Below are 14760 nucleotides of genomic sequence, written 5' to 3'. Positions count from 1 at the left end.
CTTATTTTTTAAGTGTACCATGTTTCATAGCTTCTGTGTAGTTTAGAAGAGAGTCTTGATGTTGGCAATTTAGTATGGATTTAATTAGAAAGAAATCATACATACATGGTGGTGTATACTGTGGGTGATTAATATAGTAGGCAATCCAAGAAGTAAATCCCCAATAAAAGGCACAGCCCTGCAAATAAAACATAATAAAAGTTAGGGAATATATATATATATATATATATATATATATATATATATATATATATATATGTATACATGATATATATATATCATATCATTTGAAATCATCCCATATATGCCAAACTGCAGCTTTTTTTAATATGAAAAATGGTATAAAATGGTCTAAGCCAGATAAATGAAACACTTCCTCACCCAATGAAGTAGCATTTTACAAGTACCTATTTGATACCACTAAGGAAATGCATTACTTTGCTCAATCCTTATTAATATAAATGGGAATTTAGGATATAAGACAAATGTAACAATATATTTTAAAAATATCTTTCAAGAGTGGTTTTGTCGTATCAAGTAATATATATGAATGAAAGCATAAAATAATAATGTATTACATAAAATATATTAATATTCATTTTCCATCAGTAAATGCATAAAATAATGAGTTATTTAATCATTAGTAAAACCTGTCTTGATAGAATATAAAGGGAAATGTCCTAGTTTTAAAAGTCCTAGGCTGTAATACTGATCTTGTACTGATACGATAAATCTTAGTGTCTTCTGCAGAATAGAAGCAGCTAGTCTAAATGAGTTTTGAGGTTTCTAAGAGTTTTAGGGTTTATTGTTTTAATACAATGACAATAATAGAATGGCTTGTTGAAATTTTTACAAAACAGGTATTCGCCAAAAAAAAAAAAAACAAAACCCAGGAAATATTCAATAAGGAAATACTTCCTATTGAAAGTCAATATTAAATTGGAATTAGTACTGGAAAATTGAATTGCAGTATTTTATATCATGTACATTTCCACTTTAATATTTCATAAAACTTCCCATTTTCTTGACAGCTCTTTGATGGGATGGTTATTAACTCCTGCATTCACCATTTTTGGAAGAGCAAAGACACTGTCATCACACTGACAACTGTCATCAATACAGAATGTAGTTTCATCATTTCAAATATAGGTCACACAGACCTATATTTACACAAAGTTCATATATGACATCCCTCCTCTTCAAGTGGCACTTAAAGAGTCTGAATTCAATGCTAAGTACTTCCAAAATCAAATGTGCCTGAGCATATGTGGCCTGTAACATAAAGGACATGGCAAATCTTTTATGTAGGGTCATTGGTTGAGGGCAGCTCCAGTGAAAAAGGTCACGGAGGAAGTGGCATTTCAGGAGCAGAGGTTTATGATGTGCTGATACAGTTGAACGGAAGAATCTAAGCATAAGGGAAATAAAGATGATTGCATTATTTTATGGATGGCCCAATACACAAAATTTCTCAATAGTAATTAAAATGACAAAACATATCAATCCCACCTTTATCAAATTTTTCAAAGGTGTATGTCCTGCAGAAACTTTATGGACAAATAAGGTTTCCAAAAGATAGCGGATATAGTGTATACAATGACAGAAGCAAGCCACACTAGAAAGAAGATAAAAAATGAACATTAAATTCACTTCCAAAGGTCTGGCTTGCCTTCTGTATAAGACGTTTTATTATTTATTTTTATTTAGTTTGCTACAATATTTATTAGGAAATGTTTCTAATAATCAAACACTAATGTTTATTTCAATATTGTTATGCTAGAAATTTCTAAATTTATTTCACAATAAAAGTACTATTACAACACTTTCTATAAGTTTACTTCTGATGACACTCAAAATATTTTATAATACCAGTCGTAAGCTATATGCTCACACCTACCCCAAGAATACATAAAACGATAGATGGACTCATATCAAAATGCCTCAAGAATGAAGCAGAAAATGTACACTTTTGTTTTGTTTGAGTATGGTTGACATACAATGTTATATTAATTTCAGGTGTACAACATGGTGATTTAACAAGTTTGTGCATTATGCTATGCTCACCACAAATATAGCTGTCATCTATCATCATACAATGCTATTACAATATCATTGACTATATTCTTTATACTGTGCCTATTACTCCTGTGGCATGTTTATTCTGTAACCGGAAGCCTGTGTCTCCCTCTCTACTTAACCCATTTTGCCCCCCCCCCCCCCCCCCCCGCTTTCTTCCCTTCCCCTCTGCCACTTGCTACTACATGGATAGACCTAGGCTATTATGCTAAGTGAAATAAGTCAGACTGGGAAAAACAAATACCACATGATTTCACTCTGTGGAATCTTAAAAAAAAAAAAAATAAATGAAAACAAAAACACAACAAAACAAATGAATAAACAAACACACAAAAAGCAGAATCAGACCTGTAAATACAGAGAACAAACTAATGGGTGTCAGAGGGGAAAATTTACAAGTTTTAAAAATATCCAAAACCTACTTAGACTTCATTTGACATTTTATAATATTCAGAATAACTTTTTCATTGTTTGGTTTTCCTTCAACAAGAACCACACATTGAAAAAGTTTGAACTTCATTTTTTATGGAGTCAGGACAGCTTTTTTGTTTTGTTTAGTTGGTTTTATGTTTGGTTTTTGCCTACCTAACAAATTGTAATGTCTTGTTTATCTCTGAGTATTTGTTTTGTTGCTGTTGTTCTAAGTTAACATCTCTCTTGCCATTTATGAAACTATTATTTTAAAAGTAAATGTCAGATGTGATTTACAGAAATATATATTCTTCCTTATGCTTAAAATATATTTCCATTAAAATCTGTACTGCATTTGTTAAAATCCTAAATTTCAAAAACTGACTTCTATTCAAGATAATCAATATGGATCAAGAATTGCATACTTAAGCCAATAAAGTTTGAACATAAAGATCATGTCATTTACTCTATGTAAAATCAAACACTGATTCTCCCCTGGGAGTTTATTTTAACAAAATGAATTAGTGATTTCTGGTTAATGATATCAGTGACTTTAGGGAAAACAAACACAAATCAACCTGGCTAAATCCCAGGGAATTTATTATTGTTCATTAATTCATAAAAATATAAGTTTGCGTCTATCAGGAGAGGGGCATGTTCTATGTGCATATATCTATGAGTAACAGATGAATTCTGTGAGAAGTGAGAAAACAAGTGTGGATATCTGGGGGCAGAGCTTTCTAGACAGTAAGAAAAACAAAAGTGAAGTTCTAATTTAGGAAGATGTCTTATGAGCTTAAAGGATTGATGAGGGAATCAGTATCTTTCCTACCTTGTTGGTTCTTTGTTAGGAGTATTTCTATAAATCCTTGAGTGAGAAAATTTTCCATTTTATAAGAAAGCATAAAGTGAGGTTATGCCCAGCTATGTAGCAGATCACTAAATAAGAAATTTTAGTTCAAGCCATGGTTAAATTAGTTCACTTATTTTTCTGCTCTTACAAAGCACCAAATTTCTTTGTGCCACAAATAATTTCCACATGAAGATTTGCTAGTTAAAATCTGACTCATCCTTCCAGAAAACAAAGAAAATGGTTGATATGCCACTTTCTTAGAAAAGCCAGCTCAGAACTCCCATCCAAGTTAGGTTCTTCTCTTTTATAATCTAAAAGTGCCCAATGTAAAATAAATATGTTTGTAATTGGTTCATCCTTCTAATCATTCAAAACACTTTTACTGAGTACTTCTTGTAAACCAGGTCATGTTAAACAGTGACGATAAACTGAACATGAAAGTAGACCCATCATAGAACTTTGTAGAGGGAAAGATACAAACAAGTGATTATGTGAACATATAATTTTAAAGTAATAAATTGCATAAAGGAAGAACATTTCAGTAGCATGCTTGTCGTACAAAGAATAGGAATGGCCACCCAGAATAAGAAATACTGAACTTTTTTTGAAGTTTAAATAAGAAAGAAGAAATGAGTAATTGGGATGGGAGAAGAAGGATAGCATGTGTAAATGTCCTTGTGAGAAAGGAAACATGGTAGGTATCAGGACAAGAAAGACCAGTGTGGCTGTGGCAGAGAAATTAAGGGTAAGGGAAAGCTTGATTTGAGATGAGAAAGTCAGAAGTGAAATCACTCTCTATCTTCTAGTATTCCTATGACCTAAATTGTGCTTATTTTTTTAAGTTGATTTATTTTGAGACAGAGAGAGAAAGGGAGAGAGAGAGAAAGGGAGAGCATGTGTGAGTTGGGCAAGAACAGAGAGAGAGGGAGAGAAAGGATCCCAAGCAGGCTTCACACTGTCAGAGCAGAGCCCCAGGTGGTGCTCGATCTCACAAACTGTGAGATCATGACCTGAACCGAAATTACGAGTCAGATGCTCAAATGACCGAGCCACCCAGGCTCCCCTGAATTTAGGCTTTCCTTAAATTTTGTTCCTTATTTCACTTAGAGTTTAGTCATTAAATCAGGTTCTTTTTTTTTTCTTAACAAATTGCTAACACTACATCTCAGTTTAGCATCTTGAATAATTATTCTTTCTCTTTAATTTGGTAGTAAGCTGAGAGAAATACAGAGACAGACAGAGACAGAGAGACAGAGAGACAAAGATTATTTTCACAGTATGCTATATATTCTGCTTTGATAACTGCCCTCATCCTTTTGTGTACCTTATTCTTACTTTTCACTTTAAAGTAAAATTTAATTTTGGATTTTGACCAACTAAAGGTAACTTATAAAACTTTTTTAGGGGGAGTGCCTGGGTGGCTTAGTTAAGTGTCCGACTTGGCTCAGGTCATGATCTCACAGTCTGTGGGTTTGAGCCCCCGCGTTGGGCTCTGTGCTGACAGCTCATGGCTTGGAGCCTGCTTCAGATTGTGTCTCCCCCTCTGTCTGCCCCTCCCCCACTCGGGTTCTGTCTTTCTCTCAAAATAATAAACGAATATTAAAAAAAAAGTAAACCTATTTTTTCCTGTTTAAGTGTCATTGTTTCTTTCCTACAAATTTTGCCCATATTTTTAGAGAAGTATGTATTTTACTATATTTTATTTACTATTACATCTTCAGCCCTATATATGACCTCTCAACTTTATAATCTTAACCTTTTTGTGATATTTTTAAATTTCCAGATTTCTCCTACTGTGATCATTGTGAACTTATATTACCTCCACTTTAAGGTATATTTAATAGTTCTTTGTATATAAATTTGCAAGTTGGTGTGTATACATTATTTAAAGTTACTTAAAATATATTTCTATAACTGTCATCCTCTTTGAGCTTATAAACACCTTAATATCTGTGTGCTAGTTTTATCTCCTCCTAACCTATAGATATGATACATATTACTTACTGTACCACTGGGTGGCGCAATCTTCTAGAGCTCTCTTTCATGTCATATATGTATGGGATCCTCAAATAAAAGAGGAGATATATCAGCAAAGGTCCTGTGTATTCAGCCAAAAATACCTGAAAGAAGGTGATATAAATAAAAAAAATAATAGAATGTTATTAAGATTTCCATGTAAACATAATAAGCATGTCCACCGGCAGCCTACTGAATGAACTGGTAAATTGGATAGGTAGCATTATCTATTATTTAAAATGTATTAGACTGTGTGCTAACAAAATTAACAAGAAGTCTTCCTTGGAAGAACTAGTAAAGACTTAAGGAAAGAACAATTATCAATGGTGAATTTAAAATAAAAATATTGGGGCACCTGGGTGGCTCAGTCGGTTGGGTGTCTGACTTCGGCTCAGGTCATGATCTCACAGCTCGTGGGTTCGAGCCCTGCATCGTGATCTGTGCTGACAGCTCAGAGCCTGGAGCCCGCTTCAGATTCTATGTCTCCCTCTCTCTCTGCCCCTCTCCTGCTCACACTCTGTCTCTCTCTCTCTTTCTCTCAAAAATAAATAAACATTAAAAAAATAATAATAAAAAAATTAAAATGTTGAATTTAATGTAATGATTTCTTCACAAAGGAACTTTTATTTAACTAATCAAACCATTATAAACCTATTTCTTTGTGTCTCCTCAGTCCCATATACATTCCATCTTCTATGTAAACTGTCTCTGTCACTGAATGGAATTGGCTACAGTATCTTTTTTTTTTTTTTAATCTTTATATGGCTGTGTCATCTTGAATTCAATTGATTTGACACTGATTCAAATAGAAATAATTTAGTTCTTTCTTTTGGAAATTTTAGACCTTGATTCTAATGAGTCTAAGTAGGTAGTTGAAGGGATTGTCTTCTGAATTCTGAAACAGAGTCAACCATATATGTGGAGAGAGATATCTGATCTACAGAGAAATAATCATAAGATTTGGAAAGATAAGTGGAAACAAGGCGTTTGATTGCATGAAGTTTCACCAGCTGACTATTTTTCTGATAGTTTTCTAAATCTTATAACTGTCCATTATTTGGTTTTGTTTTGATGCTAAATCAAGATTAAAGTCACTCTCTGGAATTTCAGAGAGAAAAAAGGAAAATAATTTACCTCTGAGTGTTCAAAGAGAAAGGATACAAACATGACAATGATAAATTCAACTGCCATTACTGCTTTGCTTTGTCTTTGCCAATTTTCATCATTTTCTAAGAAAGAAAATGTAAAGCTGCACATGTTTTACTCAAATATACAGGTGTGCACATTGATTAAAAATTATGTTGTTATCTCTTGTGAGAATTTTATGTAACTGCATCTTTATAATATGATATATATTCATATATTATATATAGAACTATATATGTGTATATATATATATATACACACATGTATAAATATTTATATATGTAGGTTTATTTAGATTTTTTTTTCATTTAACAGTATTTATCATCTCATTAGCCAAAAAAGACTTTTATATGAGGGTAACATGCAACATCTGACAAATTCAGTGTCAAACAAACCTTTTACTGATGGACTATATTAATTTATGGCATACAACATGCCTGATTATTCAAATGTAAAGAAAAAAATGTTTACTACTTTTGAATGTCTGATAATAGAGTCTGGTTAATATTCCAGAATAATTAGAATAATTGTTCTATTAAAACAAAATATTCAAAATATTTATTTCAATGCCATCTGATCTAGTCAGGTCAATTCTGAGCAAGTCTTCCAGTAATATATCAGTAATGAAAAATGTTATGAACAATAGTTAACCTTGATCATATGTCACTCTTTATTAAGTTAATAAAAATGCTATCACAAATATGAAGTTTCTTTGAATCAGGAAATTAAACTACAGTTTTATCTCTATCATACCCTAAAAATAAATCAGGAGAATCTGCTAGCTTACAGTAATATGTTCTAGGACGCCCAATATTTTATCACAAATATTGTGCACTTGAAACATGGGGGTTAAAATAGTACCAAAGTATGAAGGCTGTACCCTGACCTGAAAGCATTAGAGAATGATAAGAATAATTTTTGGACAATGCATTTTTAAAAAAAAGTCTATCTGGGTGCAAGTAGAAAAAAAAAAGGAATAGAGGTGTTTTATTAAACCCAGAAAGTAATAAAAAAGTAGTTTCAGAATAAATAAAGAGCCAGATAGAGAAAAATAATAATTAGACACACTTCTGAAAAAGGATTTTTTCTTCTCCTACTAAACAAGAACAAATTCAAAACCAAAGCCAAAGAAACAAATAAATATGCTGCTTATAAGCCCCAGCAAATCAGATGAATTTACAAAGACTAGGAAGTCCATTATAAACCAAAATTTACTGGAAATTATATATTCAAAATAAGCATATATACTTTTTTTTTTACTTTGAAGACACACACACGCGCACACACACACACACACACACACACACTACTTTTAAATTCCAACTTGTTTCCAATATCATTTTCTTGCTTTTGCTTTATAGAATGTTCATTCACTGTATTGAACTAATGTATGGCTCAAAATGTAAAATTCAATGATACTAGGAAAGCTAGGTAATTGAGATTTGTTTTTGGAACTTATGTGGAATATTCAACTTGGGATATGTCTAAATTGAAAAAGGAGGAAGACAATGAGATGTTTTAGAAATATAAATTGAAACACACAGCTGCAATTGTTGCAAATTGATTAGAATCTTTGTGCTTAGACTATGCTTAATGCATTTCATTCTCTCTTGAAAAAAAAAAAACTTTTTAGTCCTATTATTATTAGGATAGTGTGGACTTCATATCTTTTTTTTTAAATATCAGTTGAGGGGCGCCTGGGTGGCTCAGTCGGTTAAGCGGCCGACTTCGGCTCAGGTCATGATCTCGCGGTATTGAGTTCGAGCCCCGCGTTGGGCTCTGTGCTGACAGCTCAGAGCCTGGAGCCTGTTTCGGATTCTGTGTCTCCCTCTCTCTGACCCTCCCCCATTCATGCTCTGTCTCTCTCTGCCTCAAAAATAAATAAACTTTAAAAAAAAATTAAAAAAAAATTTCAGTTGACAGTTGAAAACAAAATAAATTGCACATTTCATAGTTGTTGAAAATTACTGACAAAATAATGTAGTGTTGACCTTAACCTTCTAATGATGGGAGAGCTATTAAATTATGAGAGCATTTCCCAATAGTAATATCACTTTTTACTGAATGAGAAGTATTGAAGCTAATATAATACTTAAAGAAGTTTTTCTCTTAATTTAACCATTATATGAATAATATGTAATGGAGAATTTTATTCTAGGTTATTCAAATAAACACTGTAATGAGATCAGCAAGATAAATTGATCAAAATATTTTTCAGTGTTCAAAGAGCTACTGAGTCATTGAAGAATTAGAAGGCCAAGATATTTTAATCAGGACTCTGGAATAGTGATTGAATCTAGGATGTGAGGATATGTCTTTTTCTTTTTAATGTTTATTTTTGAGAGAGAGAGAGAGAGGGAGGGGGGCAGAGAGGAGGAGACAGAGAATCTGAAGCAGGCTCCAGCCTCTGAGCTGGCAGCACAGAGCCCAATGAGGGGTTTGAACCCATGAACCATGAGATCACGACCTGAGCCGAAGTCAGCCGCTTAACTTACTAAACCATCCAGGCGCCCTTAGGATATGAAGTCTGATAGCACCCTGGAAAGAAGACTAAATTTTTTGAGGGTGCCTGAGAATGGAAGGACAAAAATTGTTGGTTGGTATTTTTCAAAGACAGAGATAGCCTTATAAAATCTCCAGGTTTTGGGTTGAGACCTAGAAGAGTTACACCCTAGGAACAATGATGAAGCAGGAGTAGATCTGTCTTTATAGGTGCTAGAGCTCAGCCTGAAATCATTTCAATCATCAATTGGATTAAGATGACCCAGACCAAATAACATCATTAGTCCTTCTGCAGGAAGATAAGTCAGTTTGAAAAGAAGTTAATATCATTCTATGCCTCAAGTTATCTTTACAAGTTTTTCATACACATTTTTCTGCACTAGGTCAGAAATGTAAGGGTGTAACAGGAGTAAAGACATGTAATCAGGGGCGCCTGGGTGGCTCAGTCGGTTAAGCGTCCGGCTTCAGCTCAGGTCATGATCTCAAGGTCCATGAGTTGAAGCCCGGCCTTGGGCTCTGGGCTGATGGCTCAGAGCCTGGAGCCTGCTTCCGATTCTGCGTCTCCCTCTCTCTCTGCCCCTCCCCCGTTCATGCTCTCTCTCTCTGTCTCAAAAATAAATAAACGTTAAAAAAAATTTAATAAAAAAAAGACATGTAATCAAATCCAAAGAAACAACAGACATTCGAAACAGATAAACTGAATATCCACATAACAGAATTATCAGACACATACATTTAAAAAATGATCTTTGTATGTTCAAAGAAATAAAAACCAAAGTTGAGAATTTTAGCAGATAGTTGAAACCTCTCAGAAGAAAAATATGGAAATGGGTGTGTGTCCCAGGAGAATACAAAGAGAATAATGGAAAACCAACTGTTAAAGAGATTATGATAATTTTCAAATAAAATATTTATACAAAACAGAAGACTCAGATTACACTCTAAACCCAAAGCGGGATAAACAGAAACAATCATAACTGTATCATTTTCCAACAGTGATAATCAAACAAAAGACAAATTTCATATGAGCCAGAGAAAAGGCACATTAATTTCAGAAGACTGTAGTGGACTTTTAGAAACAAGGGAGTCAAATATCAAAATAATGAAATTTTGTGAAATGAAGACAAATATAACTGCCAATATGGAATTATTTTTTCCCGTAAAAAGTATTTTCCAAAATAAATGTTAAATGAATATATTTAGAATGAATATGACAGAACTAGAATAAATTACTAAAGATATTCTTCAGGAAGAATGATAATGACCACAGTTATAAGAGCAGCATTAGAGGTACTAACTAAATTACAGTGAAAATGATAAATCTAAATAAATATTGGCCATATAAAATTATAGTAGTTGGGGTGTGCCTGGGTGGCTCAGTTGGTTAAGTGTCCAACTTTGGCTAAAGTCATGATCTCATGGTTTGGGAGTTCAAGCCTCCTGTTAGGCCCTATGCTGACAGCTAAGAACCTGGAGCCTGCTTCCGATTCTGTATCTCCCTCTCCCTCTGCTCCTCACCCATTCGCACTCTGTTTCTCTCTGTCTCACAAAAATAAATAAACATTAAAAATTTTTAAAAAAATTTATAGTTGTGGGTTTTTACTTAAAAGTACCTAGAAAATTAAAATATATCACAACAATAGAAGATGAGTCAGGAAGAGCTCAAATATCATAAAGTCATTCAATTATCTATGAAATATCTTCACATCAGCAAACCTAAATTCAACAATGTATATGAATGTTCAATATCTTAAAGATATACGTTATAATCTCTTGGGTAACCAGTAGAATTAGTAAAAAAGAAACCAAAATAACAGCGAGGCTAATAGATAATAAAGTATGACAATTCCAAATGGAGCAGGGAAAATGAAAACAAAACAAAAGGATTGTAGAACACATGAAGCAAATTGAAAGAAAATATTAAGTTGGGTGATAAAATTCAATATCCTTTATAATAAAAATAGACTATGATTAAAATGTAAAACATTGAACTATTATACCACTAGAAGAAAACATAGAAGAAAGCTCCCAGACCTAGGGCAAGACAAAAGTTTCTTCCATATGACAGCAAAGACAGGATCTTTAAATCATTGACAACTTAAACTGCATTAAAATTGAAAACATTTTGCAAAGAAAAAGAAAATCTCATTAAGGGACTGAAAAGACAAACTGAAAACTGAAACAAAATATTTGCAAAACACTTAGCAAAGGACTTTAGAATATAAAAGATAATTTTGAAACTCAAAAGTATGTGCTAAATAAATGAAAACTTATGTTTATACACATACCTACACAAAGATAACAGCTTTATTTGTAAGAGCAAAATATTGAAAGCACCCAAATGTCCATCAGTGGGTGAATAGATAAACAAACTACTACATTCATACAACCAAATACTACTCAAAATAAAAAGAACTGAGTATTGATATATGCAACAGATAGAATGGATCCCAAAGGCACTATACTTAGAGAAAATTAAACATCAATCTAACAAAAGAACCTGTTTAATTCTGTTTATAGCATTTGACACATGACAAAAATATAGAAATGAAAAACAGGTCAGTAGTTGCTCCAGGTTAGGGAAAAGAGTGTGTAAATATAGAGGGATAATATGAGAGAGTTCCTTGTGGCAATGGAACAATTCTGTATCTGATTGTGGTTTTAGATACTTGAATTTTCCCAAGAGATAAATTACACAGAAGTTAGGCACAGACACGAATGAACATAAAAATGGTGACAAGTGAATTTGTTATTTAGTTAATCGGATCTATATAATGAGGATTATTATATTAATCTTTTATCCTAAGTCTTTCAATAAGTTCAATAAGGCAAATATTTTCTCAATAATCTGTGACAGCACACTCTTACTTGATGAAAAATATTATTAAAATCTTAATTTTGACCTTGTAAAGAGACTGTTTCTAAAAAAACCAAAAAACAAAAACAAAACCCAACCCTATGATAATGCCTTTATTATAGGAGCACATTTTAATGTTTTATAAATGTATAAGAATGTTAGGTGCAGTAAAATATTGCTTTTATTGCATAATTTACTTGATATAAAGTGGGTGTGATTGCAATGTAATGTGTATATTTTTAGCATTTAATAGGACTGACTCATTTGGAGCAAAAGATTATGTGAACCATAGGGTTGATTTAAAAATATTCATCCTATTTCCAGAGTTCTCTTTGTCACCTAAATGACTTTCCTCTCAAATAAGCTATAATTTTCTAGTACAATTGTCCTAGAATTCCACCTTAGCACTTTCTCCGCTCAGTGCTTATCCAAATGATGCAGCTGGAATTTTTAATGAATTCACCATTAATGCCACTTGGCTTGACACAACTTCTGTAGACAGAATTCCCTTTTCATCATAAATGTGGACAAAGACTATGAATATTTTAACCTTTGAAGATCAGAATCTGCTTGTCTAAAATCTCCTTTAGTAAAGGTCTGTTGATAACACATTTAAGTATTAAACCCTTTGCTTACATAATGCATGCATTAATAGGTTCTTTTATAAATATTCTACTTCACAAGGATTCAGAATATTCTAAACAGTGTTTTTGTACAACAAATTAGTACTCAAAGCTGAATCAACAAACTTTGAAAACTAAAGCAACTATTTAACCAATAACACTAAAATATAAATAATGATCTAAATTTAGGAATAATATGTATTAAGGGAGGGTGTTAGAAAAGCAAAAGATGTGACAATATTGTAAGTAATAAATGCAAACTTGGATTTCTCTATTTGAGGATTAATAATAATGAATAAATTGTCCTGTGTTTGGAATAATTTTGAAAACTGAATGAGCACTGCCATCCAGATGGAAGAGAACTTGGTGAATTAAGAACCACAAGTGTCAACATTGGTTCAATCAGTACTGCAGATGGTTCCACTTTAGTGAAGCTGGGAAATACTACACTAATTTGTGGAATTAAGGCAGAATTTGCAGCACCACCAACGGATGCCCCTGATAAAGGATATGTTGTTCCTAATGTGGATCTACCACGTCTGTGTTCCTCGAGATTGCGGTCTGGACCTCCTGGGCAAGAGGCCCAAGTAGCTAGCCAGTTCATTGCAGATGTCATTGAAACACAGATAATTCAGAAAGAGGACTTATGCATTTCTCCAGGAAAGCTTTCTTGGGTTCTGTACTGTGATATCATTTGCCTTGACTATGATGGGAACATCTTGGATGCCTGTACATTTGCTTTGTTAGCAGCTTTAAAAAAGTGTACAGCTACCAGAAGTTACTATAAGTGAAGAAACTGCCTTAGCAGAAGTTAATTTAAAGAAGAAAAGTTATGTGAATATTAGAACTCATCCAGTTGCAACTTCTTTTGCTGTATTTGATGACACTCTGCTCATAGTTGACCCTACTGGAGAGAGGGAACATCTGGCAACTAGAACCTTAACAGTAGTAATGGATGAGGAAGGAAAAAACTATGTTGTCTTCACAAACCAGGTGGAAGTGGGCTGAATGGAGCTAAACTTCCAGACTGTATGAGCCGAGTGGTTAGCAGACACAAAGAGGTAAAAAAGCTAATGGATGAAGTAATTAAGACTATGAAACCCAAATAAACAACCACCACATTTTGAAAACGGATTTGTAAAAACTGTATTTGTTACACTGTGCACAAACCTTTTATACTAAATAAATATCAAACTACATTCTTCTGGAAAAAAAAAAAAAGAATGTTTAACTCTAAAGGGAAAACTTAAAGCACTGCCGATGATAATGTTGAATGTTGATTGTTGTTGATGGTAAAAAGGAAAGCTATCTTAATACAGAAAATATTAAAAATGCAGTCACATCACAAATATGGAATAGAGTGTAATCAGAAAACCTTTAAAATTCTAAAAAATATAAAATAATTGAATAGAAAAATAGAATGATTGTACTATTCTTTGTATATCAGTATCAAAATTATTTATCAAATTAACTCTTTTACTGCCTCTGTCACTAAATATCCCCTAGTATTTCCTCTTACTACTGAAGCTGTTCCATCTATCTATTCCACTACTCATCAATAGTTCAGTGCTTGTGAACTAGTGCTAAAGTATGTTCTCTGTTTCTTAGTCCTACATGTCTTTAAAATGTTTTTTTTAGGGGCACCTGGGTGGCTCAGTTGGCTAAATGTCTGACTTTGGCTGGGGTCATGATCTCGCTGTTTGCGAGTTTGAGCCCAGAGTCAGGCACTGTGCTGACAGCTTACCCAGAGCCTGGAGCCTGCTCCAGATTCTGTCTTCCTTTCTCTCTGCCCCTCCCCCACTCATACTCTGTCTCTCTCTGTCTCTCAAAAAATAAACAATTAAAAAAACATTTTTTAAATTTTTTTAATGTTTTTTTTTTTTTTTTTGAGAGAGACAGAGACAGAGTGTGTGGAGGGGGGAGGGTCAGAGAGAGAGGGAGACACAGAATCTGAAGCAGGCTCGAGGCTCTGAGCTGTCAGCACAGAGCCTGTTGTGGGACTGGAACCCACGAATGTAAAATCATGACCTGAGCCGAACAAAGTCGTATGCTCAACTGACTGAGCCAACCAGGCACTCCAGTCCTACGTGTCTTTTAATGTAGTTTTCATTCTTATAATGCTATTGGATTCAGCTGCCACCACTTTGAAAGCTCCTCCTTCAAGGAGAACCAAAAGTACGCCACAATCTCCTAACTCAAAGATGTCTCATTACTTCATTCTGATTTTCCAAAATGTCTTCCCCTTGCCTTAGAACATTTTTTATTGAATATCCTAT

At 33.4% G+C, this 14760-nt stretch overlaps 1 protein-coding gene and 1 pseudogene across 1 annotated transcript in view; one reads left to right on the top strand and one right to left on the bottom strand.

Annotated features, from left to right (window-relative positions):
• TECRL (trans-2,3-enoyl-CoA reductase like) overlaps positions 1-14760 on the bottom strand; it is a 97396-nt gene that overhangs the window by 22116 nt on the left and 60520 nt on the right. The window contains exons 5-7 of the mRNA XM_042936276.1: positions 5345-5460; positions 1510-1615; positions 106-178 (exon numbers count right to left, since the gene is read on the bottom strand). Coding sequence (XP_042792210.1) covers positions 106-178; positions 1510-1615; positions 5345-5460 — 295 coding nt within the window. The remainder of the gene's footprint in view (positions 1-105; positions 179-1509; positions 1616-5344; positions 5461-14760) is intronic.
• Positions 5531-13593, top strand: LOC122217224 (annotated as a pseudogene).

Source organism: Panthera leo, chromosome B1, assembly GCF_018350215.1.
Source record: "Panthera leo isolate Ple1 chromosome B1, P.leo_Ple1_pat1.1, whole genome shotgun sequence".
Taxonomy (NCBI): domain Eukaryota; kingdom Metazoa; phylum Chordata; class Mammalia; order Carnivora; family Felidae; genus Panthera; species Panthera leo.
Note: the sequence above shows the minus strand (reverse complement) of the source record. Positions and strands in the feature narration are given on the sequence as shown.